We start from the raw sequence: 24,707 nt of genomic DNA on the forward strand, positions 1-24,707 counted from the left end.
TTCTCGGCGGGGTCCCGCCCTTACGCTAGTCCGGGTGGGAGTATTTGACTGCCCCGGAGTCTCGCGGCGCCAGGGCCCGCCCCCTATGCTAATAAGCACGAGCCCCTCGGGCGCACCATGTCCGAGGCCCTGTGGGCCCCGCCCAAGCTGAGAACTGGGGCTCCTTCGGGCACACCTAGCCGCGGCCCCACCTCTATGCTAATGAGCCCGAGCCTCGGGGCGAACTTCGCCCGACCCCCGAGAGCCCCGCCCCCTATGCTAATAAGCGGCCGCCTCTCCCACAAGGCAGCGCGCCGGGACGACGCGGCCGGCTCCGGAGCCCTTTGTGAGGGCGGCGGGCATCGCCGGACGGCGGCACCATGAGCGGCTCAAGCGGAGCGGCGGTAGCGTCCGTGAACTCGGCGCCGCCCGCACAGGAGGAGGGCATGACATGGTGGTACCGCTGGCTGTGTCGCCTGTCGGGGGTGTTAGGGGCTGTCTGTGAGTATCCGGCCCGGGGGAGGGGCCGAGGGGGCAGGCCCCACCGCAAGCTGCGCATGCGCGCCGGCTTCCCCCCACCCCTCCCCGCCCCGCCCCGCCCCGCCCCGCCCCTTCCCGAAAGTGGTTCTGGTTGGGGTCAGGCGCTGCTGCCACGCGCTGGGCAGGGGAGAGGCTGGGGTGGCGGGAGGTGCACGCTTCTACGGTTGCCATAGTTACCGGCCCGCAGCCTGGGCTCCCGGGTCCGGGGCTGCCTGGTAGCGCTAGAGTCGTTCTCCGGAGGCGGGGGATGGGGGGAATGGGGGGTGACACCCCCCCCCCCCGGCGGGGAGCGGTGGACTCCACGCGGCCAAGTCACTGCCTCTCTACGGCTTCTGCGAGCGTGAGGGCAGGGCGGCACCTCCTCCGGAGGCCTTCTGAGATTGCCCAGATGCTCGTTATAAAGCTCCGGCTCAGCCCGGCCTGGAGGCCACCCCACCTGTTGACGCCGATGTGGGCCGCGGCCGCCTTAACTTTTGGGCGAAGGTTGTTTGTAAGTGGGGCGGGTGCAGCTTCCCTGAGGGCAAGTTCCCAAGGGAGGGTCGGGCTGTGAGCTAAAGGAGGTGGCCTTTCCTCTGACCCCTCACCGTCTCCTTGGAGGCCAGTGCCCTGCTTCTGCTGGCCACGGCCACCTCCTCATCTCTCAGCCTTCTTTTCCCCAGCCCCATCCTGGACACACACCTCGACCTCAAGCTTCCTGGGAAGCCAGGCGCTTTAGCACAAGCCCCCAAAGAACTTAAGTAGGAGGGCGGATCTGCAGAAGTAAATAAGTCGTTGGGCAGGGGGTCCACAGGCAGATGCAGGTCTCTTTGAATGGGGCTGCTGCCCTACCCCTGTGAGTTACTGGAGGAGGATGGGCACATCGCGAGGTCTGGGAAGGGTGTCTGTCCGGGGATCCTCAGGACTTGAGCAGTGCCTGCCTGGCATCGAGGGCAAGGGCCAGGGCCGGACAGATCCCCATCCGCTACGCCAGAAGGAACACCTTTCCAGTGGCACAGTCCTCCGGGGTGGTAGAGGCTGGAAGGAGGCTCAGGAGTTCCGTTAGGAGGGTGCTGCCCCCACCCCCACCCTCCTGGTATGCCCTTATCAGAGGCCATGAGGGGACAGGCCAGCCCCCGCCCCAGTCCCCGTCACTGCTGTTCAGAGGAAGTCTATTTTGACTTGGAAGGAGAGACCCTCTCGGGTTTGGGTAGCTGTTTCCCTGCCACATCAGAGTGCGGCTGCTGTGGGCAGAGTGAGGCTGCTGTGGGAGTGACAGTGTCGGGGGGGGGGGTTGGTTGGGGGGAGCGCCCCACAGTGGCCTGTGGGTCATCACCCTCCTCCCTCCATCTTGGAGGCAGCACGACCCTGCTAACTCCCTCGTTAACCCTGGCACCCCCCCTCCCCAGTCCTGTGCTTCCCAAGGTGAGAAACCTGGGCCTCCCCAGGAGTTCATGGTGTTGGGGCCACAGAGGAAGCTTCAGGAGAGGCCTGTGGCATCACCTGAAATGTCCGTTTCTCCCTGCAGATTTAGGGGAAGCGATTGTCACGTGCACGCTGCATAGAGTATGATGCAGGGCAGAGTCCAGAGCCCACAGGAGTTTTAGAGATGCTGGGAATTCAAAAAAGCCTTGTGCTTCCGGCTGGTCACTTTGGGGTAGCGTCACCGTCCTCTACGGTGGGGTTTTTGGAGAGGCCTTTGCTCAGGTCCTGCTCCTCCTCTGGAGGCAAAAGCTTGGGACGAGATAGGCTGGCACTGGACACCTCCCTTACTTGGCAAGAGCATCGGAGGCCCCCAGGGGACGTCATCCAGCCCTTGGTTGTTAAAGGGCGCCTGGCTGGAGCCTGTTGGTCTGAGTTGAAACCTGGTCCTCCCCCAAGGTTGGCATTGGTAGGACGGTGGGGGTAGGGTTGGAGCTAGAGGTGAAGGGCTAACGGCGGCAGGTAGAGTAGCTGCTGGCGGGTGAGACCAGGCGTGGCTGGCTGTCAGGCAGAGGCAGCATCCTATCATGCTGCTCAAATCTGCACCCACATCTGGGGAACCCTGCCGCCTGCACGCGTGCGACATGTCCAGGACAGCAGCTGCCCTTCTAGAAGGCCGGAAGTATGTCTGTCACTGTGGGAGACCTTGGGGGGCCCAGGAGGGCAGTCCCAGTGCAGCTTGGGTTCACGTCGTCTGGTTTTCTGTTCCATCGCCTGCTGTCTGCATAGGGTTACGTGGGAAGACGGCAGGAGAATTCCAGGCCCTTGTCAGGGATCAGGTGCAGAAGGAGCTGCTGCAAGTTTAATGAACTGGTTGCTAATTGCTGCCTCAGAGCGCCCAGCTCCCTGTCCCGTCCCAGCTACCACCTGGGCTGGCTTCCTGGCACTGTCTGGCGGGCTCTTGGAACCCTTGGTGAAGCCGGACTGTGGGGAGAGGGGGGCGAGTGTGCAGACCCTGCCGTGGGGCGCAGCTGGGAGGGTGAGCAAGGTTCCACATTCGGGGTGTCAGAGAAGCAGCTTTCAGGGGTAGAAGAGGATGTACCTCTGAGCAGAACTGGGAGAGGATGGGGTGCAGCCTCGCCGAGCCCCGCGAGCGAGCCAGCCCTGAGGTCCAGGCTGCTTTACCTGACTCTGTCCTCGCCGGGGGCGTGGATCTGCTATGTTGGCCTCACTTGTCTCCGATGGCAGCGCAGAGACGTCCAGGCGCTGGGATGGGCACAGCTTCTTGGGATTTCTCCCCAGGCCGCCCTCCCCCCCGAGGGCTCTGCCCCTCTTCCCTGCTCACTCGTGCTCCGTGTCTCTTGCTTCCAAGCTTGTGCCGTCTCCGGCCTCTTCAACTGCATCACCGTCCACCCGCTGAACATCGCGGCCGGTGTGTGGATGATGTGAGTAGCCACATGGCTGTCCTGCCCCGGCGTCGGGGGGGGGGCATGCAGATTTCTGGGCGCCCTGCCGAGGCTCACCTCGCTGTGTTCTGCTTCCTTAATGCTCGTCAGGGCCGGGGCCACCACCATTTCCCCAGCATCCACTCGGTCAGACTGTCCCGGCACCAAGGTCACTGCCATGGGCCTGGCCTCCTGGGGCCATAAGGGGTGGCTGAGGGCTGGGCTGGAGGGACAGCTTCCGACGGAGCTGGGATCAGAAGAGCCAGCTCAGTGGGCGAGCAGTGCCGGCCCCACAGGGCAGATCAGAGTTGGTGCAGGATTAGGGGCTAGGGTGCCCTAGCTGGGTTCTCTGCCCACCTCCTGCCAGGGTCTCTGGGTGCCGTTGGAGGGAAGGGCGGGGTGAGGACTGGCCGTGCAGCTCTGGCTGCCTGTGCCCCACCCGAGGCACAGGAGAGGTGGCACTGGGCTCCATGCCTTGTCGGTGCCCCATGAGACTGCCGCTGGGAGGGGCGCAGAGGTGAGCAAGACGCATCCCTGCCCTCAGAGACCTCAGGCTGGTGGCGAGGCTGAGGTCTTGCCGTGGGGAGGGCACGGGGCCTCTGGCCAGAGGCAGTAGGGACGGCAGGTTGGCGGGGAGAGGTGCTGGACCCAGGCTTCAGGGGGCAGGGCAGGGCCCGGCTGGGATGTGGAGGGGGTGATGTGGCGGAGCGAGGGCTCTGTCCCTCTGTCCCTCTGTCCCTCCAGGCTTGGGGGCAGGTGGAGGGGCCTGGCACGCCGTGTCTGGTCACCCAGCTTTTTCCCTCCCTCCGGGAGCCCAGCTCAGGGAGGGAGACCGTGCGTGGGGAGTAGCAGGAGTGGCTCTGGGGGGGGAGGGGGCCCCGGGAGGAGGCGAGGGGACCCAGCGGGTGTCGGCCTTCTCTCCCTTACCCCCAGCATGAACGCTTTCATCCTGCTGCTCTGCGAGGCGCCCTTCTGCTGCCAGTTCGTTGAGTTCGCAAACGCGGTGGCGGAGAAGGTGGACCGGCTGCGCTCCTGGCAGAAGGCCGTCTTCTACTGCGGGTGAGGGGCCCCAGGCCGCGGCTCCCCAAGCCCTGCTTCCGCAGGTGACGGTGTTGGCGGGGCTCTCAGCTGCCCCCACCCCCCACCCCGCTCCAGCTATGGGGGACTCCGGCGTGAGACACGCTCGCCTTGGTGCGTTGCGGGTAGTAGACAAAGGGAGAATGCCTGGGATTGGGCCCGTCGGTGCAGAGCCGTGGAGCAGGTTCTGGTAGATAGATGCACACGTCCCTCTGTGCAGCCTTTCTGCTGTTTTTTGCATTTTTTTTTTTTTGCTTTTTAGGGCCACTCCCGTGGCATATGGAGGTTCCCAGGCTAGCGGTCGAATCGGAGCTGTAGCTGCCAGCCTACACCACAGCCACAGCAGTGCGGGATCCAAGTGCGTCTGCGACCTACACCACAGCTCATGGCAACGCCAGATCCTTAACCCACTGAGTGAGGCCAGGGATCCAACCTGCAACCTCATGGTTCCTAGTCAGATTTGTTTCTGTTGCGCCGCGACGGGAACTCCATGTGCAGCCTTTCAAGAGGGTGGTTGACCTGTGGGAGTTCCCTGGTGGTCCAGTAGTTAGGATTCGGTGCTTTCACTTTTGTGACCTGGGTTCAGTCCCTGATCTGGGAACTGAGTTTCCACATCAAGCAGCTATGTGCTGTGGCCATTAAAAAAAAAAAAAAAAAAATGGACAAGAAGATTGTGGTCTAGCTGTCTCATCATGAAAGGGGAAAGAATCAAGCTGCAGAACAGAAACTTCCAAATAAGCTTCTGTCTCCTCCTACTTCTAACCATAGGTTCAGCTGTAGTATTTTACAACCGAGTCATGAGATGGAGCTATTTCAGGATGGGTTTCGCGCAGCTGCTAGAACAGCGCCTGGTGCCTAGGAGGCTCGCAGCAGCTTCTGGCAGCAGCGGTGCTTATTGTTATCTGGATTATCCTTAGCAAGAAAATGGAGCTTTTTATTTTGAACGTTTCTTCCTTCCTGGAGGCCCAGTAATTTTGACAGAGCCCAAGGTGCGTGCTCAGTTCTAGAGCCATCGCCCTCTGTCTGAATCACAGCAGAACACCAAATACTGTGCCTCGGCATGTCCCTTGCCTTGATCTTTATTTTTCTGAATGTATTTTAAAGTGTTCACAGTGGGAGTTCCCTGGTGGCTCAGTGGATTAAGGATCTGGCATTGTCACTGCTATGGCTCCTATCGCTGCTGTGACGTGGGGTTGATCCCTGGCCCTGGAACTCCACATGCCGAGAAACATACAGTAACATGTAACTGTGTGACCGCAGCACACACCCATCAAAGGTAACGTGGAAAAGAGGAAGCTGTGACCCGAAGCTCCACCACCTGTGAGCATTTTGATGTGGGTCCTTTTAGTCCTCAGGCATCTTTTTAAAACCTGCTTCTTACACAGTTTTAACAACCATAAGTAAATTTTTATCCTGCTTTGTTTTTCACTTACTATCTATCACTAAATGGTAGAAACGTTTTTAGTATTACCACAAATACTTCATAAGATGACTTTATTTTTTTAATTTATTTATTTTTTTGCTTTTTAGGGCCACCCCCGAGGCATATGGAAGTTCCCAGGCTAGGGGTCCCATTGGAGCTATGGCTGCCGGCCTACATACAGCCACAACAATGTGGGATCGAAGCTGCGTCTGCGACCTACACCACAGTTCACGGCAACACTGGATCCTTAACCCACTGAGCAAGGCCAGGGATCAAACCCGCAACCTCATGGTTCCTCGTTGGATTCGTTTCCGATGCGTCACGACGGCAACTCCAGATGACTTTATTTTTGGCTGCGTCCCCAGCATGTAGAAGTTCCCAGGCCAGGGATTGAACTTGTGCCATAGCAGCGACCCAAGCTGCCGCAGCTATAACGCCCGATCCTTAACTCGCTGAGCCACCAGGAAACTCCCATAAGATGACTTTTAGTGCTGGGAGTATGTATTCAGTGGGATGCATCCTGCTTTCTTAAATGCGTAACCTGTAGTGCCCATGAGGCTGCGATGCACATTTGAGTGCTGAAAACTTCTGTTCGTGATGGTTTTCGTAGGAGATATTTCCAGGGGTGGAATTATTAGGTCAGAGATTTCAGTCATCCAAAGGATCCAACGTGGGGCCAAACTGCTTTGCAAAGAGGTTGCCTGAGTCTCTCCTCCTCCCGCCTGGACGGCGGCTGAGTGCTATTTTCACGTTGGTGTTTGTTATCCAAGAGGCGAAGTCTTTTCCCGTGTGCTTTTCACTCACTGCATTTCCTAAAATCTAGTTTATTTTTACCTATTGACATCAAAATGTTGTACTTCGTAGGTGAGATGTGTTCTGTATTAAAGCTTTTTCTTACTCCTTTGTGGTATTTCCTGCAAATGTATTTCCAGCCTGGTGTTCACTTTTAACTCTGTTTTGACAGACTTTCCCCCACTGTGGTCCTTTTTTTCTCCTTTGCAATTTTTTTTTTTCTTTTCTGGTCTTTTTAGGGCCGCACCGGTGGCATATGAAGGTTTCCAGGCTAGAGGTCCGGTCGGAGCTACAGTGCCCACCTACACCACGGCCACAGCAACGCGGGACCTGAGCTACATCTGCGACCTGTGTCGCAGCTCACGGCCACACGGGATCCTTTAACTCCCAGGAATCAAACCCGTGTCCTCATGGGTGCTGGTCGGGTTCGTTACCACCGTTAGCTCTGAGCCACGACGGGGACTCCACCCTCTGCAATTTCCATTTTTCTTTTATTACTTCGAAATGTTATAACTGCAGTAAAACCTCATGATCACCTGTCCTGCCAGAATGGAAATTCAGGTAGAACTCAGTCGGGCGAGTCCGAGTGTCTACGAGTCTGAAAAGAGGCTCCAGCCTTGTCTTCTTGTACACAGCGTGTGTGCGTTAACTCGAACCGCTGCCGCTGGCCTAGAAATCCCAGCCAGGACCAGGGGTCGGCCCCGCGGACGCTTCAGCCGGAGGGGACACCAGACAGAGCCGGGGCTGCCTCCTCAGCCAGTTGGCGGCTCCTGGTGGGAGCCTTGCAACGCGGAAGCTCCGAGTCTCCTGCCTTTTAACCTTTGGGATCTTCTCGCTGAGATGTGGCCGGTTTTACTGCGCCCACAGGAGCCAAGACTTCGCTCGTGCTAATGCTGCTTCGCCTCGTGTGGGGTAGTAACACGCCTTACCTCGTTCAGTCTCGAAACCTCAGGGGAGAGACTGAGCCTCAGATAAGTAACTTGCCCACAGTCGCAAAACCAGTCAGGACGGAGCTGACACTGGGTTTCCAGTCTGCCCGGGACTTGGACCAGCTCCTCGCTGGTAACCCTTTTGGGACCACAGGCCCTTTCAAAAATCCGATGGGGGCGTTCCTGTCGTGGCGCAGCAGGAATGAACCTGACTAGTATCCATGAGGATGCAAGGTTTGATCCCTGGCCTTGCTCAGTGGGTTAAGGATCCGGCATTGCCGTGAGCTGTGGTGTAGCTCACAGATGCAGCTCCGATCTGGCATGGCTGTGGCTGTGGTGTAGGCCGGTGGCTACGGCTCCAATTCGACCCCTGGCCTGGGAACCTCCATATGCCGTGAGTGTGACCCTAAAAAGACCAAAACAAAACAATCTTATGAAAGCTTTGGGTTCTCTCCCCAGAAAATGCAGAGACTTTTGCAGGTGAGGTCACGGACGTTGAGGACTTCACGAGGCCTGGCCCTGAGCCCCTGTCTCATCTGAGTTCTGGGGCCCTGCCTGCGCCCGGCTGGCTGTGAGGGGGGCCTGTGCAGACGTGGGGAGCTGAGGGCTGCCGCGCGCATGCGCGCGTGCCTGCAGAGAGACAGCGCCCCCTGACCCCTGCCTCTCCCCCAGGATGGCTGTGGTTCCCGTCGTCATCAGCCTCACCCTGACCACGCTGCTGGGCAACGCCATCGCCTTCGCCACCGGAGTGCTCTACGGACTCTCTGCTCTGGGCAAAAAGTGCGTCTGCCAGTCCCGGCCCTGGGGGCTCTTCTGCCTCCCAAGGCGTCTTGGGGAGGAAGGGCTGGGGTGGCCCCTGATACCCAGTGTGGAAGCTGAGGCACCGAGGCTGGCAGAGGCTCTCGTAGTGTCTCCAGGGCATCCCGGCTGTCGGGCATGAGAGGTCAGGGGACTTTCTGGGGGCCAGCCCGCCTCGCCATGGCCCACAGCAGGGATGGCAGATGCTCAGCTCCCAAGAGCCGCATCCCTGCAGGGCCCACACCTGGCTCCGCGGCAGTCAGCTGCCGCCTGCAGAGCCCAGGCTGAGAGTCCGAATCCTTGTCGACTCAGCATCCCAGGCAGCCTGTACCGCTCTTAGCGGTGACAAGACGTGTCTCTGCCAGCCTAGCAACAGGCTCTCTGGGGAAACCAGCAGGCCCACTGGGCTCTGTGTGCAGGTCCCACCTGGGGCACAGGTCAAGGGTGGGGTGGAGGCGGGAAGGCTGTGTGTCTGGGGTCTGGGCCCTGTGTGACATGGACTCACTCTCCCCAGGGGCGACGCAATCTCCTACGCCAGGATCCAGCAGCAGAAGCAGCAGGCTGACGAGGAGAAGCTCACGGCCGCGCTGGAGGGGGAGCTGTGATGTGGGTAGGGGCACGACCCTGAGGGACAGCCCGGAAGAGGAGCCTGTGCCTGGCTCGCAGTCCCCCTCACCTGTCCCCACCCCGGAGTCCTCTTCTGTCTGCTTCGCCCCCTGGGTGAGGGCTCTGGGGCGGTGGGGCCGGCAGCCGGGGCCTCGGGTGACCCAGAGCAGAGCCTGCGCGGCCCTGCGGACAGCTCACCTGACCCCGTCTTCCCAGCCGCCTGGATGGGTGTCAGACGTACATGCTGGCAGGACCACTGGAGTCCTGCTGAGCGCCAGGAAGGAGCTGCTTCTGGTCCTGTCTCGAGGTGAGAGGCCCGGCAGCCCAGGCCTGGGCATCGGCCACAGGGGCCTCCACTCAGCTCTCAGGCCCGTGGGCATCCTGGAAGCTGGGCCGCCTCTGTCCTCCTGTCCTCAGGCCCCCCCGCCCTGCTGCCCAGGGCCCCCGCCACTGTCCTCCGTGCGAGCCACGGTGCTCCCCACAGGCCCCTCAAGTGCCCACGACGGCAGCCTTGGCAGTGACGCAACTGCTGGTGGGGGCATCCCCCCGCTTCCCTGGGGCCTTGGACCAGCGCAGAACCGGAGCACTTCCCGTGGGCCCACTGTCCCCAGCGTCTCCCCACCCCAGACCTGGTGCTGAGGAAGTGGGCAGGGCAGGGCTGCCCGCAGGGACCTGCCTGTCTTTCAGGAGCCGGGCAGAGCCTGGAGCTGCCCTGCCATCCCTTCCTCCCGCCTCTGCCCACCAGCCACTCTGGCCAGACTGGACTTCAGAGGGGCCCGGGCAGCCCGGGGCAGAGGTGAGCCCACGTGGAGATGCTTGGTCTGGGTCTTAGCCGCTGCTCCTCCCAGGCCCGCAGGCTGGGCCTGCTCACTTGGCTCCTGGATGGACTTCGCATCTCTGGCGTGTGTCAGTGTTGGGGCTGGGAAGGCAGGCGCTGGCCAGGGGACAGCAGCGTCCCCCAGCGGCTCTCCAGGGAGCCCGAGCAGGCTGAGCCCTGGGTGGTGGGGGCGGGGCACGTGCCTTCAGGGGTCCTCCGGGCCCACCTTCCTCAGGCCAGTGCTGTGATGAAAGGGCTGTGGGCCACAGGCCTCTCCAGGCCAGCGGGGCGTGTGCGTGCGTGTGCGTCTTCTCCTGCGTGTGCTGTGAATAAGACCTGTCTACCTCGCCGGAGGAGCGAGGGCCCTGCCCGCCCCTCTTGGCTCATTCTTCCCCAGGAAGCGGCCCTCTGGGGTCGCTCCTGCCCCTGCCTTCGGGGCCTTGCTGGCAGGGCTCTCCTTGCTGCAGAAGGGCTGGCTGTGTTTCTGGGAAGCTGGGTGGGCATTGGGCGGGCTCTCTACCCCCTTGGCCGCTGGCCTGGGTGGGCAGGTCGCTTGCGGAGGTTCCCGGAGCTGTGATCCTGTCTCCCAGAGGGGGCGGGGGGCCACCATGCGGGGTGGCGGAGGGTGGGGGGGTACGCCCACCTTTGGGTCCAGGCTCCGTCCTCTGTGGTCTGTGTTCACTCTCAGCATCAGGTCGCATTTTCAGCAATAAAGCCTGGTGGTGGCTTGCATGCCTGCTCGTGTGCTCCCTCTGGTGTCCTGAGTGGTGGGGACACCCCACCCCCACACGGGTCGAGCAGGGGCCCTGGGAGGGACTGCTGGGCATCTAGGCCCCGCTGGGCTGCAGGCCCTGTCCCTGCCAGCTCACAGCGCCTCAGGGGAAGGTGGCTCTCTGGAGCCCACCAGCCAGGAGGAGCTGGAGCCCCTCGGCCCGGCCCTCCCTCCTGGGCTGCCTGGCCCCTTTTCTCTGCCTCACTGTGGTCAGAGAGGTGGCCTGAGGGCAGCAGCAGGCCCTGCTGACCTTGGCTGAGGATTTGGTCTAGCCTGGCTGCTGGAGGGCTCCCCCACCTGAGTAAACCCCACTCCTTCCTCTCCCAGGCCGTGGCCTGATTTATTTCTATAAATAGGGTGAGCACAGCTTGCACTTGAGCGCCCCCTGTTGCCAGCAGTGGGGCGGGTGCAGGAGGAAGTGGCCATGCTGGGTCTTGTGCCCTGGCCTGTGGGAGTCCAGAACATTCCCTGGGGTGGCCACAGGCTCTCACAGGTGCAGTTCCCTCCCCAAAGCCAAGAGGCCCGATGGCCGCTAAGTGATGAGAACAGGATGTCCCTGTGTGGCACTGCTCTGCCACCTCCAGCCCTGTCCCTGTCCTCAGCAAGGCCAGCCCTCCGTTGAAGTGGAAGCTAGGCCTGAGGTCGCCCGGCAGACCCTCAGGCCGAGTGGCTGCCCCCTCCGCTGGTGGGCCTCGGCTGAAGAGCGTGGCTCGCAGGCTACCTGAGCTGGGGCCGAGGCTGGACAACGGTGCTGCCCGGAGCTGGCGCGTGTGCTGCGGGCCGTCAGGCCTCTGGCGGGTCCTCCTGCGCCCCGGCTGACGACACGCTGCGCTGCCTCCTGGACTCGGAGTGCGGATATGGGGCGAGCGCACAGCTCGGCTGCCCAGTGGTTGGGCCCTCTGGGCGGCAGCCCTGCCCTAGTGCAGGACGGACCTCCCCGAGTGGAAGAAGGACTCGATCTGCTCCAGCGACCGGCCCTTGGTCTCGGGCACACAGCAGCCGGTGAACGCCAGGTTCACCAAGCAGACGGCAGCGAAGAAGAAGAAAGGGGCCTGCAGGCCGAAGGCGTTCTGGGGGTGGAGAGGGCCGGGTCACGAGGGAGCCCGGCGTCCTCCCCCGCCCCAGCACAAGCCAGCATCAGGGCCCCGCCTGGAGACCCTTGCCCGGAGCGCCCACTGCCCCCAGCATGAAAGCCGAATGCTTTAGCCAGGCACTCGAGGTCCTCGAAGCCTGCACACAGCCTTGCTCCAGTGCTGGGGCTGTGATAGCCTTCTTCCTCCTCGGCTGGCACCCACCCTGGCTGGGCAACCACCTCTGCCTTGTCCCCGTGGCCACCTTTAATCTCCAGCTGTTCTGCGCCCCCTTGCAGGAGGCCTGCCCGTAGCCTGGCTGGGAGCACCCACATGCTGGGCCCCATCCTCCCTCCCCACCCACACCGCACGCTGTGCCTTCCAGCTGGCCTACCCACTCTGGGTGCCCCCAGCCCTGTCGTGGCCCCACTGGCTGCAGTGGCGGGGGGGTGGGGGGGGGACACTGCCTGGGCTGTCCCGTCAGAGAACCGGGACTTGGAGATTCTGGTGGGCGTCAGGGCCGAGGGAGTTTGAGCCAAAGGCTGGTGAGGCCAGGCAGGGGCTGTGTGTGCGCGTTGGGGCAAGGACGCGCACATGCCGCTCGTGGGATGCTCAGCAAAGGCCCAAACCGGACAGAAGGCCCAGCTTCCTCCGGGGGGGTGTGTGTGACAGGAGGGCTCTCTGGGCTTGGGCCCCACACTGGCCTGGGAGGTCAGCCACCCGACTGCTCCTGACCGCTTCCTGAGCCGTGTCTGTCATAAGGAGTCTTTGCTACATTGTGCCTTGAAGGCCCCTGGCCTCACTGTGAAGGGGGTGTGTGCCAAGGCTGAAAGGATGCAGAGAGTCCTGGGCACAGCCCCTGGCACTAGCCAGAGAGGGTTCCAGGTCCCCATGGTCCCAGCGCTGTTCCCTTACCACCACCGGCAGGAAGGACTTGGTGAGGGCAAAGGCGGTGAGCCAGCTGACCAGCACGCAGAGCCCCGAGGCCACGCCGCGGGCTCGCAGGGGCAGAATCTCCGCCATCAGGAGCCAGGTGATGGGCCCCCAGCCCATGGCGTAGCCTGCGGAAGGGAGCGAGGGGCGGGCTTAGGCCCTGCCCAGTGGCCCTGCCCAGTGGCCGGGGGAGGTCTCTTGTCTCCTTTGAGCTGCTAAGGGACCCCTCCCCAACCACCAGGATGGCATGGGCCCAGCGCATGAGACACGGCGCGTCCCCACACCTCCCACGCCCGCCCTCGGCCCCCGGGGGCACTGGCACACCTACCCATGATGAAGAGCATGGTGGCCAGCAGGGGGACCAGGGTGAGGTAGCTGGTGGGCGTGACCAGGGGCTGCTCTGTGCCCGCCGTGGGCACACTCTCCATGCCCATGGTGCTATTAGGGGTCAGAGCCTTTGGACCAAAGTGGACGTACAGCCCCAGTGTCAGGTTGGCAGCAAACATGGTGGCTCCTGTGCACAGACAGACGGCCCTCAGAGGACGGGAAGGACCCTCTGAGGGGGAGCCCCTTGGCACCCCACGGGCCCCAGGCCCCATCAGGCTGCCATCCTGGTCGCCTGTGACTGGAGGCCGCCAGCAGGCAGCAAGCTTCTGCCCAGCCCAAGTGTGGGCTCCCGTCACACCCAGCCTCTGTCTTGGCTCATTTGCTCCCACGAGTCCCGGCAGAACTTTGACAGATTTTTTTTTGTCTTTTTTTTGCTATTTCTTGGGCCGCTCCCGCGGCATATGGAGGTTCCCAGGCTAGGGGTCCAATCGGAGCTGTAGCCACCGGCATAATCCCAGAGCCACAGCAATGCGGGATCCGAGCCGCGCCTGCAACCTACACCACAGCTCACAGCAACGCCGGATCGTTAACCCACTGAGCAAGGGCAAGGACCGAACCCGCAACCTCATGGTTCCTAGTCGGATTCGTTAACCACTGCGCCACGACGGGAACTCCCCGGCAGAACTTGGATGCTGGGCCCTGCGCCAGGTGCTGGGGAGGTTGAGGGCCCCGGGCACTCTCACCACGAGGGCTGGCGTGTTGCAGCAGCTGCTGAAGCCGAGAATGAGCGCACGCAGATGACCTCCAGTGCTCACCTGAGACGAAGAGCAGGGCCTTGCGGCCGGCCAGGTCCATGGTGACCGCGGCGATCAGCACGGACAGGAGCCTCACGGCCCCCACGATGGCTGCATCATCCTTGGGGGGCTGCAGGGAGGAAGCCATGGTGCTGTGGGACCCCAGCCTGCCCTCTTCTCCACCCACCCCCCGGGGGGGCTGCAGGCTCACACCCCGGGCTCAGCTGCTCTGTGCCAGGTCCTTCCGCTGGTCACCGAGCCCAGCCCAGGGGCCTCTTGGGCAAGGGGCACAACTGCTATGCTCGCTGCTAAGCCTGGGGCTGGCACAGAATCCAGGCATAACGATGACGGCTGCGGTGTTGTGCTGTCACTAATCTTCAAATCTCATCTCCCTCTGAGCCCCGGGACGGGCCGATGAGCCATGCTCCCCACTATCTCCGGCTCACAGAGGAGGAAGCTGAGGTCTGTGGGGGAAGCGGCTTTTCTCAGCGAGCGGCTGATGTTCTGAATCTGGGATCTGTGCCTCCCGGGGCCTAGGCTTCTGCAAAACTGGCTTCCCTTGTCATTCTGCAAGCTTTGTTTTGTGTGTTTTTACTTTCGTTTTTTTTTTTCTTTCTTTTTCTCTTTTTTGGCCTCCCTGTGGCATACGGAATTCCCCGGCCAGGGATCAGATCCGAGCCACAGCTGTGACCTACGCAATGCAGCTGTGGCAATGCCAGATCCTTTAACCCACTGTGCCTGGCTGGGGATGGAACCTGCGTCCTGGCGCTGCAGAGACTGTGCCAGTCCCGTTTTGCCACAGTGGGAACTCCTGCATGTTTCATTTTTAAAACATGCAAGCTTTACTTACAAACATCATTCTGAGAACAGGTGTGTGGCACAGAAACACCTGGATGAGAGGTGCTGGTGTCCTCACACGGGCACCACCCTGACCCTGACCCGGAGGAGCAGGTGCTCAGCGAGGGGCGGCCTCCCTGGATGCTGGGGGCGGAGTCGGGCGGCGCGGGGGCGGGGCTCTCACCAGCAGGACGGCGGTGCTGTCGAAGATGGACTGCAGGTAGACCAGGATGGGCGTGATGCCTGTCAGCTGCTGCAGGAAGCGCATCACCAAGGCGATGGTGATGGGTCGGTACATGTGGGGGTCCCGGGCCTCGGCCCACGACATGCGGCTGCTCTGGAGACATGAGGCTGCCGCTGAGGGGCTGTGCCGCCCTCCAGCCTAGCTGCCCTGCCCTGGGCTGCATGGGACCCATGGGGGACGCCCTTCTCCCCGCCTCCAAGAAAGAGCCTGTGCACGGAGGCGACCCTGGCTCTGGGGACAGGCCCGGGGACACCCCACCTGGACCAGGCTCTTGGATTAGCAGGTCAGCCCAAGGCAGATCCTGCTTGGCAATATCACCCGGTCCCCAGGCAGCCACTGTGCGGTGTGTGTGCCCCGGGGTAGGTGCTGCAACATCCCCCACCCCGGACCCCCGTTCCTGGAGGTGGACACTGCAGTTATCCCCGTTTTCCAGGAAAAGCAACTGAGGCTCATACTGGCCGTCACCCCATGGAGCTATGGGCACCCACCCCTCCTGACCTGTTTCCGGACGTTGTCCTGGATCTGCTCGAATTCCCAGCGGATGTCGGCATCAGCCCCTCGCAGCCAGGTCAGCGCCTGCAGTGCCTCCGAGTCCCTGCCCCTCGAGAGCAGGAAGCGAGGCGAGTTGGGCATGAAGCTGAGCAGCAGGATCATGACGAGCACGGGTCCCTCCCCTGCCACAGCCAGCCAGCGCCAGGGCAGCAGCAGGCCTGGGGGTGAGGAGGGGATGAGGCGCTGGGGCTGGGCTGGACATGGAGCCTCTGAGCAACCTCACCCGCCCTCCAGGGTTGGTTCTGGGGCCGCCTCCTACAGGAAGCCCACCCTGACTGCTCCAGGCCTCTGTGATCTAGATCAAGAGGGGTCACAGGGATTGCCCTGGCCCGTGGGTCTCGGGGGCCATGGCAGGGTGATGGAGGAGCAGTCTGAGTAGCAAGGCCTTGGGGCCTCCACCACCAACCTTTCCCCACCCCACCCCACCCCTCACCACAACCAGCTACACTCTGATCATTTTATCAGTTCATTTTAGGGGGGTGGAGCCGGGCCTCCAGCATGCAGAAATTCCAAGGCCAAGGACTGAACCCGAGTCATAGGTATAACCAGAGCCACAGCAGTGACACCAGATCCTTAACCCCCCGAGCCACCAGGGAACTCCCTCTGATCACTTTTCTCTATGGACTTCCACCAAAGACTGACAGAAAATACTCTGCTGTTAGAAGACAGTTTAAAGACTGCCAGCCAAAGAGAAGCCCTCACTGCTCAGTTAGGGATGGGGCCTCGTGACCAGAGAGGTGCGGGAAATTGCCTGGAGGCACACAGCACCAGGGAAGCCATATCTCTTGCCTCTGAGCGTGGAGGTCATTGGGGGCATATTCTTCCCTTTCTACCCACATCTGCTCAGCGGCACCGTGGCACCCCTGAGCCTACCCACAGGAGGTGCCTGGTGTGCACCTGGGTGCTACTTGCCAAGGGCGTAGAGGGACAGTGATCCGAACACCGCCATGAGCTGGGGTGTGGCACCTAGGGCCCCACGAACACCAGGGGGAGCGATCTCAGACACGTACACCTGCAAGATATCCCGGCCACACCTGTGCTGAGAACACAGGTAACACAGGTGCCTGGGCCTGGCCGTGATGGCACAGGTGGCTCTGGGGGGGCTTGGGAAGCAGGAAGTGGGGACTCCTGGTGAGCTCTCGTCTCAATCGTGACTCTGCATGACCTCCCTTGGGCCTTAGTTGCCCTGTCTGTCCAGTGGGTAGAAGCCTTTAGCTCTGAAGCGGGGATGCAAAGCTGGAATCAGGGGGGCCCAGGGGCTAACCCACACACTCTGGCCTCTGCTTCTCCCAGGGGTTTTCGTGCCCTGCTGGGCTCCCCAGCCCCTGAATGGGTGTGAGGAGTGGTGGCTGAGACGAGGGGTCCCACGGAGGGTGCAGGGCAGGGACTTCCTTTTGGGGCCTGTTGTGTTGCCCAATGTGAAATTTCTCCGATTGAGCAATCTGTCTGTTAGGACTCAGGGCAGGAAGTTTGGGGAGTCCGGAGTGGGGACAGCTGGGGCTACAGGGACAGATTTCCCCCAAATGAGCTGCCTGGGTGGGGGTGAACTGAGACTTCCTGGTAAACATAGGCCCATTGACCAGGGGGCTTCAGCTGAGTACTGTGGCAGCGAGGGCCCTGGGAGGGTGTCCTGGCCTTACCGGGATGCAGGCAGCCGTGAGACCCCCAGCAAAGCCCGTCAGCATCCGCCCGAGGAGCAACATCCAGAGGCCATGGGCACCAGCCATGAACGCGTAGCCGGCTACCGAGGGTAGGGCCGAGAACATGATGCTGAGCTTCCGGCCCAGGAGGTCATTGAGGACCATGGCACTGAGGCCTCCGGCCGCCGCACCCAAGGTGAACACGGACTGCAGAGAAAGGGTGCAGGGCAGATATGTCTGGGCACCCAGCACCCCCTCCCCTTGCATCCCATCGGAGCCTAGAGCTGCTTTTCCAGGCTGTCCCGAGAGCCCGCGCTGCAGGACTCGGGACCGAATGGTGGTGAGCCTCCTGTCCCCAGAGGTATACAAGCAGTGTGTGGACAATTCTTCGTTAGGGTTGCCCCAGTAGGAATCCACATGAGTGTGCACAGTGGGTCTGTCCAGCCTGATGTTTAAACGTTGAACACTGTAATGCAGCAGGCGGGAGATGCGTGTGACTTGAGGCCCCCGGGATTTTGCGGTCTGGGGGGCCTCAAATTCCCTGTCGAGGGTAGTGAGTATGATCCGCTTGGGCATGTTGCTTAGCCTGCCCCAGCCTCAGTTTCTTCGGCTGCATAATGGGGAGAGCAGTAGCACCCATTACGTAGGGCTGGCCCTGCAGTGAACTGGCTCACATGGAAAGTGCCCAGCACAGGCCTGGCACATACTGAATGCACAGTTCACGTTGGGTGTTAGATCTCAGCTAATTGGTCGTAGTTGTAAATCTGAGGCTGCTAAGATTGCAATTCCAGAATCCTGGGACTCTGGGGACCTCTGCTCGTCCTAACCAGGTGTCCTGGGATCCCCCCTTGGCCCAGCTGCGCTCTTTCCATTGGTACCTGATGGCCCTGCCTCTCCTCATCCAGGGAGGCGTCTGCTCTGCTGAGACAGCCAGGCTCCCGGTGTGCGTGGGGCGGGGGTCTCCACTCAACCTGACCCAGCCGAGACCTTGAGGACGTCTCCCCACCTGCTCCTTCCCACCCCTTCTCCTCCGTCATCTTCCACTTCCTCTTTTTATTTCAGGGCCATTCTCTGGCCCTGCCCCCCAAGCCTGGGATGGGTGGGGGAGGGGCACACCGGGGCCCCGGAGGGGGTCCCAAGGCTGAGCTTTTAGGGGGTTCCCAGCTGGGGACAGAGCTCAGTGGGCCCCCTGCCCTCCCCCTCCCCAGCTCGCAGCATGGCTCTTACCCCAAACCAGGATGCCTGGGTTTTGGTCAGACTCAGGTTTGGATCCAAGGAGTGCTCCAGGGCGGGGATGACAGGGGACGCGTAGACCAGGGAGTACCCGAAACTGAAGTTGCCCAGCACAGCGGCGAAGGCTGCCAGCAACACCCTCTTGCTCTGCAGGGCCCTGGGGAGGGGGGGTGTAGAGGGATGAGGATTTTGGAGTCCCTTCTCAGCTAACAGAGCACAACGGCTACCCACTCCAAGGGCAGTGCTGGGGAGGGCTGAGCCCAGACGGTCAGACGGCCACCTCTCAAGCCCAAGCACCGGCTTCCTTGGGAAGTCGCCGGAGAGGGAGGACAGTCCCCATCGCCGTGGCCGAGACCCCGGTGCTGGAGTGCTGTTTCCCAGAAGAGGAGGCTTGGTTTCTCCTCCCAGCGTCGCTATCCAAGGCTTGCTGTGTGACCTTAGGCAAGCCCCTCGCCCTCTCTGGGCCTCATTCGCCCTGTTTCTGCCAACTGGGGGCCAGGCCCAGTACTCGGGAGACCAGCTCCTTAAACAGGACTAGAGTGTCTGGGGCAGGAAGGGACCAGAGGGCCCAGCCACTCACTGAAGGTCAGTGAAGGCCCAAGGTGGGCGCCAGCCGCCGACTGGAGGGTACCAGGAGGGCCATCCCCAGCCTCCACCCGCAGCCCCCATGCCGAGCGCCTCTCACCCGATCCGCGTCCTCTCCCCTGGTGACGGGGGCGGCTTCTCGGGGAAGGTGTCATAGTCCGGGCCCTCGGCTCCCAGCAGCGGCTCCTGCATGGCCCGCCTCTCCTGTCAAGGTGTGCCGCCGCCGAGGGGCCGGGCTGTTCTGGCCGGAGGCGCCTCGGGCTGCAGCGGCTCGGAGCTCAGGGCCAGGCCCACAGCTCCGCCCCCCGAAGGCGATTGGCTGTGGGGCGGCCCTGCAGAGCGGGCGCGGGCCAATGGGGCGGCCGCGAGCCGTGCGGATGCTGAGGATGCAGGCGCGGAGCTGGGGTGGGGCCGCCGGGCTTTCCCCGGGCAGGCGCCGGTGCTGAGCATGGCGCCGGGGCGGGGTGGTCGGACTTTGCCGGGGCGCGGCCTCCCGCGCCGGGCGGAGTAACCCAGGCGGGGCGGCAGGGGTTTTCCCTGGAAGTCGCAGGCCCTTCCTGCGCCCTTGGAGGCCCCGGGGCTCGCCGAGAAGATGGGAACCCATCAGGGAGGAAGCCGTTTGAAGGTCGTGCGGGGCCTGGAGGCAGAGGCCTTCCCTGTTCGTCTGTGTCCACGTGGGGGTCCGAGCTGGGTACCAGCACTGTGGCGCAGACAGCCTCCCACCGGGTCCCGGCTGCTACTGGGCAGGAAGGAAGCTGAGGCTCAGAGAAGCGCTGTGACTCGCAAAGGCCACACAGCGAACACTCGTCTCCCTCCAAAAGTAGGCTGTGGCCTCCGCCTTGCGCTCGACTCCCTCTCTGCCTGCCAACTCGCGTCGCCCTTGATGTGATGAAATCAGGCTCCAGAGTATCCAGGACAGCCACAGCCGAGGGTGTGGCGTAAAGGAGAGGGAGCCAGGGGTGACCGTGCCAGTGGCCGAGACTTGGGTTTCTCACGTTTATGACCACAGAAATAACTTGGGCTTATAGCAAATCATTCAAGTAATAAGATAACGTTTAAAAATAGGAAAAGCGGGGCGTTTCCATTGTGGCTTAGTAGAAACGAATCTGTCTAGCATCCATGAGGATGCAGGTTTGATCCCTGGCCTCGCTCTGTGGGTTAAGGATCTGGCATTGCCATGAGCCATGGTGTAGGTTGAAGATGTGACTTGGATCCTATGTTGCTGCACGTGTGTGGCACAGACCGGCGGCTACAGCTCTGATTCCACCCCTAGACTGGGAACTTCCATAAGCCTCGGGTGTGGCCCTAAAAAGACAAAAAAAGAAAAGAAAGAAAAACAGAAGGTGAAAATTCCCTGGAAGCCCAGCCTCAAAAAATAACTGAATCACTAGTTCCCACTCTCTCCTTGGACGTTTTCAGAGAAGAGCCTCACCCTGCGTCAGTGTAGTGTCTGGTCCTTCTCATCCCATGTTATTCTGCACATTTGCCCATTGAGTGTGTGTCCAATCGTGTGACCACCTCACACTGCTTTTTGTTTTTATTTATTTATTTATTTTTTCATGGCTGCACCTGTGGCATACGGAAGTTCCTGGGCCAGGGGTTGAATCCCAGCTGTGTCAACAGCTGATCCTTTAACCCACTGCGCTGGGCCCGGGATCGAACGCTTGCCTCTGCAGGGGTCTGAGCCACTGCAGTCAGGTTCTTAACCCACTGGGCCACAGCGGGAGCTCCTTGACACTGTATTTTGTGCATTTTCTTGCCATCAGGGACTTTGGATACAGGCATGCCCCCTAACCAGTGACTCTTGCTATAATGTCGTAGCCCTCATGACTTTTGAAAATTGAGACATAACCCATTGAAACTGGGAAGAAACCTATGGGGTCTTCCGGGGACAGACCCCACCCCCACCCCACCCCCACCATCTCCTCCACTTGCCTTTCGCCTGTAGAAAAACTTCAGCCAAAGAATACATTTAATCAGATAAATGAAAAAAAAAAAATGCAGAGGCAGAGAAAAGCAAGCAGGATAAAACAGTAAAGTACAGTCATTAAATAAAGTTGAGGAATTTTAGTTCCTCCTCCAAGGCTATAGATAACATTCTGAGTCACACCCTTTGAACTGTTTTATAGATACTGACACCCCCCACCAGGTGAAAGGAGTTAACGACATGATGGCCAGACTGTGGCCAAGACACAAGCTGCTCCACTGCACACGATTCCAAGAATGGCCTCAAAGAAATGGGAACAAACCAGCCCTGGATCTGAAGATGAACTCGCCTTAAAACAATCCGGTGATGCTGATGAGACCGCCGCGGGACCAGTCTCAAGGTGACCGTCAGAGCTTATCACGCTGTTCCGCATGTGGCCCCTCCTCCAGCCTGTGCAGCCCTGAAATTCCCCTTTAAAAATGCTCGCCCCAGTTGGCACTTGGGAGCTGCATTTTGATCACCAGGCTGCCTTCTCCCTAAGCTGCTGGCCTCCTGAATAAAGCAACCCTTTTTTTTCCTTCCTTCCCTTTTCTCTTCCTCCCTCCCTCTTCTCTCTCTCTGGCCGCACCCGAGGCATATAAAAATCCCCAGGCTAGGGGTCCAGTCGGAGCTGCAGCTGCCAGCCACAGCCACAGCAACGCGGGATCCAAGCCGCATCCGCAACCTACACCACAGCTCGCGGCAAGCCCAGATCCTTAACCCACTGAGCGAGGCCAGGGATTGAACCCGCATCCTCCTGGATATGAGTCGGGTTCGTTACTCCGAGCCACAAAGGGAACTCCAGGCAATCTTTTCTTTCCACCAACATTTGTCTCTGCAATAACGGCAAGCAGCCCGACCTGTTGCTAGCATCGTCTTAAAGGTACAGCTCAAGAAATAAACCTGTGTGCACCCCAGGAAATACCTCAGATCCAGAAGGAAACTTCTGATTATCTCAGCAATTCCTGAGGACCCTCTCCCAGTTACCCCACCCTCCTGAGGGCCCACCACTCTGATTTCTGTCACTTTGGTCTTTTTGTCTTTTTAGGGCCACACCGGAGGCATATGGAGATTTCCAGGCTAGGGGTCTAATCGGAGAAACAGTGGTTGCACAAAAGACACTGGGAGTTCCCGATGTGGCTCAGCAGTAATGGAACTGACTAATATCCATGACGCAGATTCGATCCCTGGCCTCACTCAGTGGGTTAAGGATCCAGCGTTGCCATGAACAGTGGTTTAGGTCACAGACGCTTCGAAAATCAGCAATACAAATGGACAGCTTTGCCCTGAAAGGCCTGTTTCCTTCAGCAAAGATCATGCCTCTGAAGGCTCTCACCTGGGGCCACCCAGACAGGCTGCTCAGGAACCTGGCCTCCGGGTGTGCGATGGGATTTTCCACCTCTTCCGCCCAGCCCATGCCCGGCACAGCCTGGGCACACAGCCAATGCCCCAAGGTCCCTTACCCTCTATCTTAGCCTCCCTACCTGGCCTCCGGGTGTGCGATGGGATTTTCCACCTCTTCTGCCCAGCCCATGCCCGGCACAGCCTGGGCACACAGCCAATGCCCCAAGGTCCCTTACCCTCTATCTTAGCCTCCCTTGGCCCCCAGGCAGTAGGTCTCAGCTTAGGGGCAGCAGAAAGCACTGGTCCACTGGGCCTGGGGCAGAGCTGCTTCCTTTCTCAGCCTGGACACACCTACTGGGGGCTGGGGCCCTCAAGTCCCCGCCCCCGCCCCCCAGTGCCAGCCCCTCCCTGGAGGAAGCCCCAGACGGGGTGGTTTCTTTAGAGGAAAGGACCCTTAGTGGATCCACTCAGCCTGCCACTCACGGGGGCCTGTTCCCCCGGGAACGTGGCAGCTCCCAGGACCGCCTCTCCCAGGACGTGGGTGACCCGATGGCTGGAAGGTAAATGTTATGCAGAAGTGCCAGGGCTTGGGGGGTTCTGAGCAGAGACCACCCGAATCCTGGACGTCCCTGGCTGATCTAGGGCACTGGGGCTTAATAAGCGATCTGGTCTCAACTCCGTCCCTGAAGAGAAGCGGATCTCACTGCCATGAGCCCCTCCGCCCGACTCTGGGGCTCAGGGAGCCTTGCTCCAAGGAGGCGCTTCCTTTTCTGAGTCTCATTTTTCTTTTCTTTTGCCACATGGAGGTTCCCAGATGAGGGGTTGAATTGGAGCTGCAGCCGCCGGCCTACACCACAGCCACAGCAACACCGGATCTGAGCTGTGTCTGCCATCTACACCACAGCTCACGGCAACGCCAGATCCTTAACCCACTGAGCGAGGCCAGGGATCGAACCCGCATCCTCATGGATACGAGTGGGGTTCACTAACTGTTGAGCCACAGCGGGAACTCCGAGCCTCACCTTTCTCATCTCTAAGAAGGATGTTACTGTAGCCCCTGGGGGTTGAGAGCAGCTGGCAGCCTTGAGAAGCCTCTCCTGCAGTTTGACAGAGGTCCCCCAGAGGAGCCTGCTGGCTTCCAACTGGCCAGAAAACTGGCCCAGCTGCATTCCAGACTCCCTGGCATGGGGGGAAGAGGTCTCCAAGGGGGCTGAACCTGACTTACCAGCGCACTCATCTCCAGGGAGAAGGTGAGGAGGCTGGAGGGAACACCAGGAGCCCAGGGGCTGTTTCGTCCGGTCCTGAGCCTCCTGCCGCCGTGGTTTTCAGCATCCCCACTTCCCGAGGGAAAAGCTGAGGCTCAGGGAGTCACTGCCCCGCATCCCTCTGGGGGCGCCTCTTGGCTCCTCACTCCTGCTGTGTCGGGGAGGCTTGGGGAGATGGGCGCAACAGGCAGAGGGCGGGTGGTGGGTCCTTCCCAGGGGAAATCCCGTCCCTTACCTCTTTCTTGTAGATGGGCCGGCCAGGGCCCCCCAGGGAGAAGGTCTCTGCCACCCAGCTCTCCAGCGCCCCCGCCGCCCCCCACCGCGCCCCAGCCGATGCCATCCTTGGCCCCGAGGACTTGGACCTGGTGCCCTCCCTGACCTTGGCCGCAGCCCTGGTCCTGTTGTTCCTCCTGCTCTCCACCTGGCTGGTGTGGGACAGGTCCCTCCAACCCTCCTGCTAACGTGGGTCCCGAGCAGGGGCTCGAGGGGGCATGGCCCAGGGTCAGGAGTGGCAGGAGCGGAACCAGGGATGGGGCTGGCTGGGCATTGCAGCCAAACCCTGTGACCAGCTAGCCCTTGCCCATGCGACCCCAGGAGACCCTGGGAGACCCTCGAGTCCTCCCCACTGGAGGGCAGGAACCTGGATGAGCCCCGGACTGCGCTTCAGAATGCTGCTGCTGGAGCCTCACAGGGGCCACAGGAGGTGGGCTGAGAACCCGGGGCAGTGAAAGAGCATGGCAGAGCCGCTTGAAATCACTTCTCCCCGTTTGCTGCCCGGTCCCCATCCTGACTGCTGCAAATAAAGCTTGGTGACCCAGGGTATTTGTGAACTGAGTCAAAAATGAGAGTTCCAGCCCAGGCTCCACCCAGGCTGGGCCGTGTGACAGCAGACAAGGCCCCTCTCTCTTCTAAACCTCGGTTTTCCTGGTCATTTTTTTTTCTTTGTAGGGCCACACTCGCTGCCTGTAGAGGTTTCCAGGCTAGGGGTCTAATTGGAGCTGCAGCTGCCGGCCTACGCCACAGCCACAGCCGTGCCAGATCCAAGCTGCGTCTGCGACCTACACCACAGCTCATGGCAATGCTGGAGCCTTAACCCTCTAAGCGAGGCCAGGGATTGAACCTGCAACCTTATGGTTCCTTGTCAGAGTCATCTCTGCTGCAGACAGGAACTCCTCCCCAGTCATTGAAGGAGGGTGGCCATACCTAGTCCTGGGCGTTGTTGGGAGGGTCCACCCGTGGCTAGGCATTCTGTGGTCACCTCTGCAGCAGTCTCCTTTTGCGTCCACCCCTCTCCCTCTTTCCGGACCCAGAAAACCCTTAGGGGAAGCCCAGGACCCGGCC

The 24,707-nt window shown here is 61.0% G+C and overlaps 2 protein-coding genes and 1 long non-coding RNA gene across 4 annotated transcripts; 2 read left to right on the top strand and 1 right to left on the bottom strand.

Annotated features, from left to right (window-relative positions):
- Positions 1–268: 268 nt before the first annotated feature.
- Positions 269–10,536, top strand: CACFD1 (calcium channel flower domain containing 1). The gene is made up of 5 exons (XM_047768840.1): positions 269–480; positions 3,290–3,362; positions 4,296–4,421; positions 8,256–8,363; positions 8,896–10,536. The coding sequence occupies exons 1-5, from the start codon at positions 360–362 to the stop codon at positions 8,984–8,986; spliced, it is 519 nt and encodes a 172-aa protein (XP_047624796.1). The 5' UTR covers positions 269–359; the 3' UTR covers positions 8,987–10,536.
- Positions 10,537–10,891: 355 nt separating this feature from the next.
- Positions 10,892–19,073, bottom strand: SLC2A6 (solute carrier family 2 member 6). Of its 2 annotated transcripts, XM_047768837.1 has the most exons (10): positions 18,892–19,071; positions 18,201–18,363; positions 16,974–17,180; positions 16,246–16,345; positions 15,280–15,491; positions 14,722–14,874; positions 13,722–13,830; positions 12,908–13,093; positions 12,562–12,707; positions 10,892–11,646 (listed from the first exon to the last, which is right to left on the bottom strand). In XM_047768837.1, exons 1-10 carry the CDS (start codon positions 18,981–18,983, stop codon positions 11,494–11,496), a joined length of 1,521 nt encoding a protein of 506 aa, XP_047624793.1. In that variant the 5' UTR covers positions 18,984–19,071; the 3' UTR covers positions 10,892–11,493. The 2 variants fall into 2 exon arrangements, with proteins under 2 accessions (XP_047624793.1, XP_047624794.1); XM_047768838.1 differs by lacking the exon at positions 12,908–13,093 and having other exon boundaries at positions 18,892–19,073.
- Positions 19,074–23,066: 3,993 nt separating this feature from the next.
- Positions 23,067–24,184, top strand: LOC125121418 (uncharacterized). The gene is made up of 2 exons (XR_007133455.1): positions 23,067–23,351; positions 23,615–24,184. It is a non-coding gene; the product is annotated as an uncharacterized LOC125121418 (long non-coding RNA).
- Positions 24,185–24,707: the final 523 nt, after the last annotated feature.

The sequence above is a fragment of the Phacochoerus africanus genome, chromosome 2 (assembly GCF_016906955.1).
Source record: "Phacochoerus africanus isolate WHEZ1 chromosome 2, ROS_Pafr_v1, whole genome shotgun sequence".
Taxonomy (NCBI): Eukaryota; Metazoa; Chordata; class Mammalia; order Artiodactyla; family Suidae; genus Phacochoerus; species Phacochoerus africanus.

Bases quoted from the DNA above. Each gene is read 5' to 3' on its own strand.
- CACFD1 (XM_047768840.1), top strand. From the start codon at position 360: ATGAGCGGCTCAAGCGGAGCGGCGGTAGCGTCCGTGAACTCGGCGCCG. The intron at 481-3,289 runs GTGAGTATCCGG...CTTGCTTCCAAG, and splicing joins GGGGGTGTTAGGGGCTGTCT to CTTGTGCCGTCTCCGGCCTC. The intron at 3,363-4,295 runs GTGAGTAGCCAC...CCTTACCCCCAG, and splicing joins GCGGCCGGTGTGTGGATGAT to CATGAACGCTTTCATCCTGC.
- SLC2A6 (XM_047768837.1), bottom strand. From the start codon at position 18,983: ATGCAGGAGCCGCTGCTGGGAGCCGAGGGCCCGGACTATGACACCTTC. The intron at 16,346-16,973 runs GTAAGGCCAGGA...GATATCTTGCAG, and splicing joins TCACGGCTGCCTGCATCCCG to GTGTACGTGTCTGAGATCGC. The intron at 15,492-16,245 runs GCAAGTAGCACC...CCTCACCCCCAG, and splicing joins ACTGTCCCTCTACGCCCTTG to GCCTGCTGCTGCCCTGGCGC.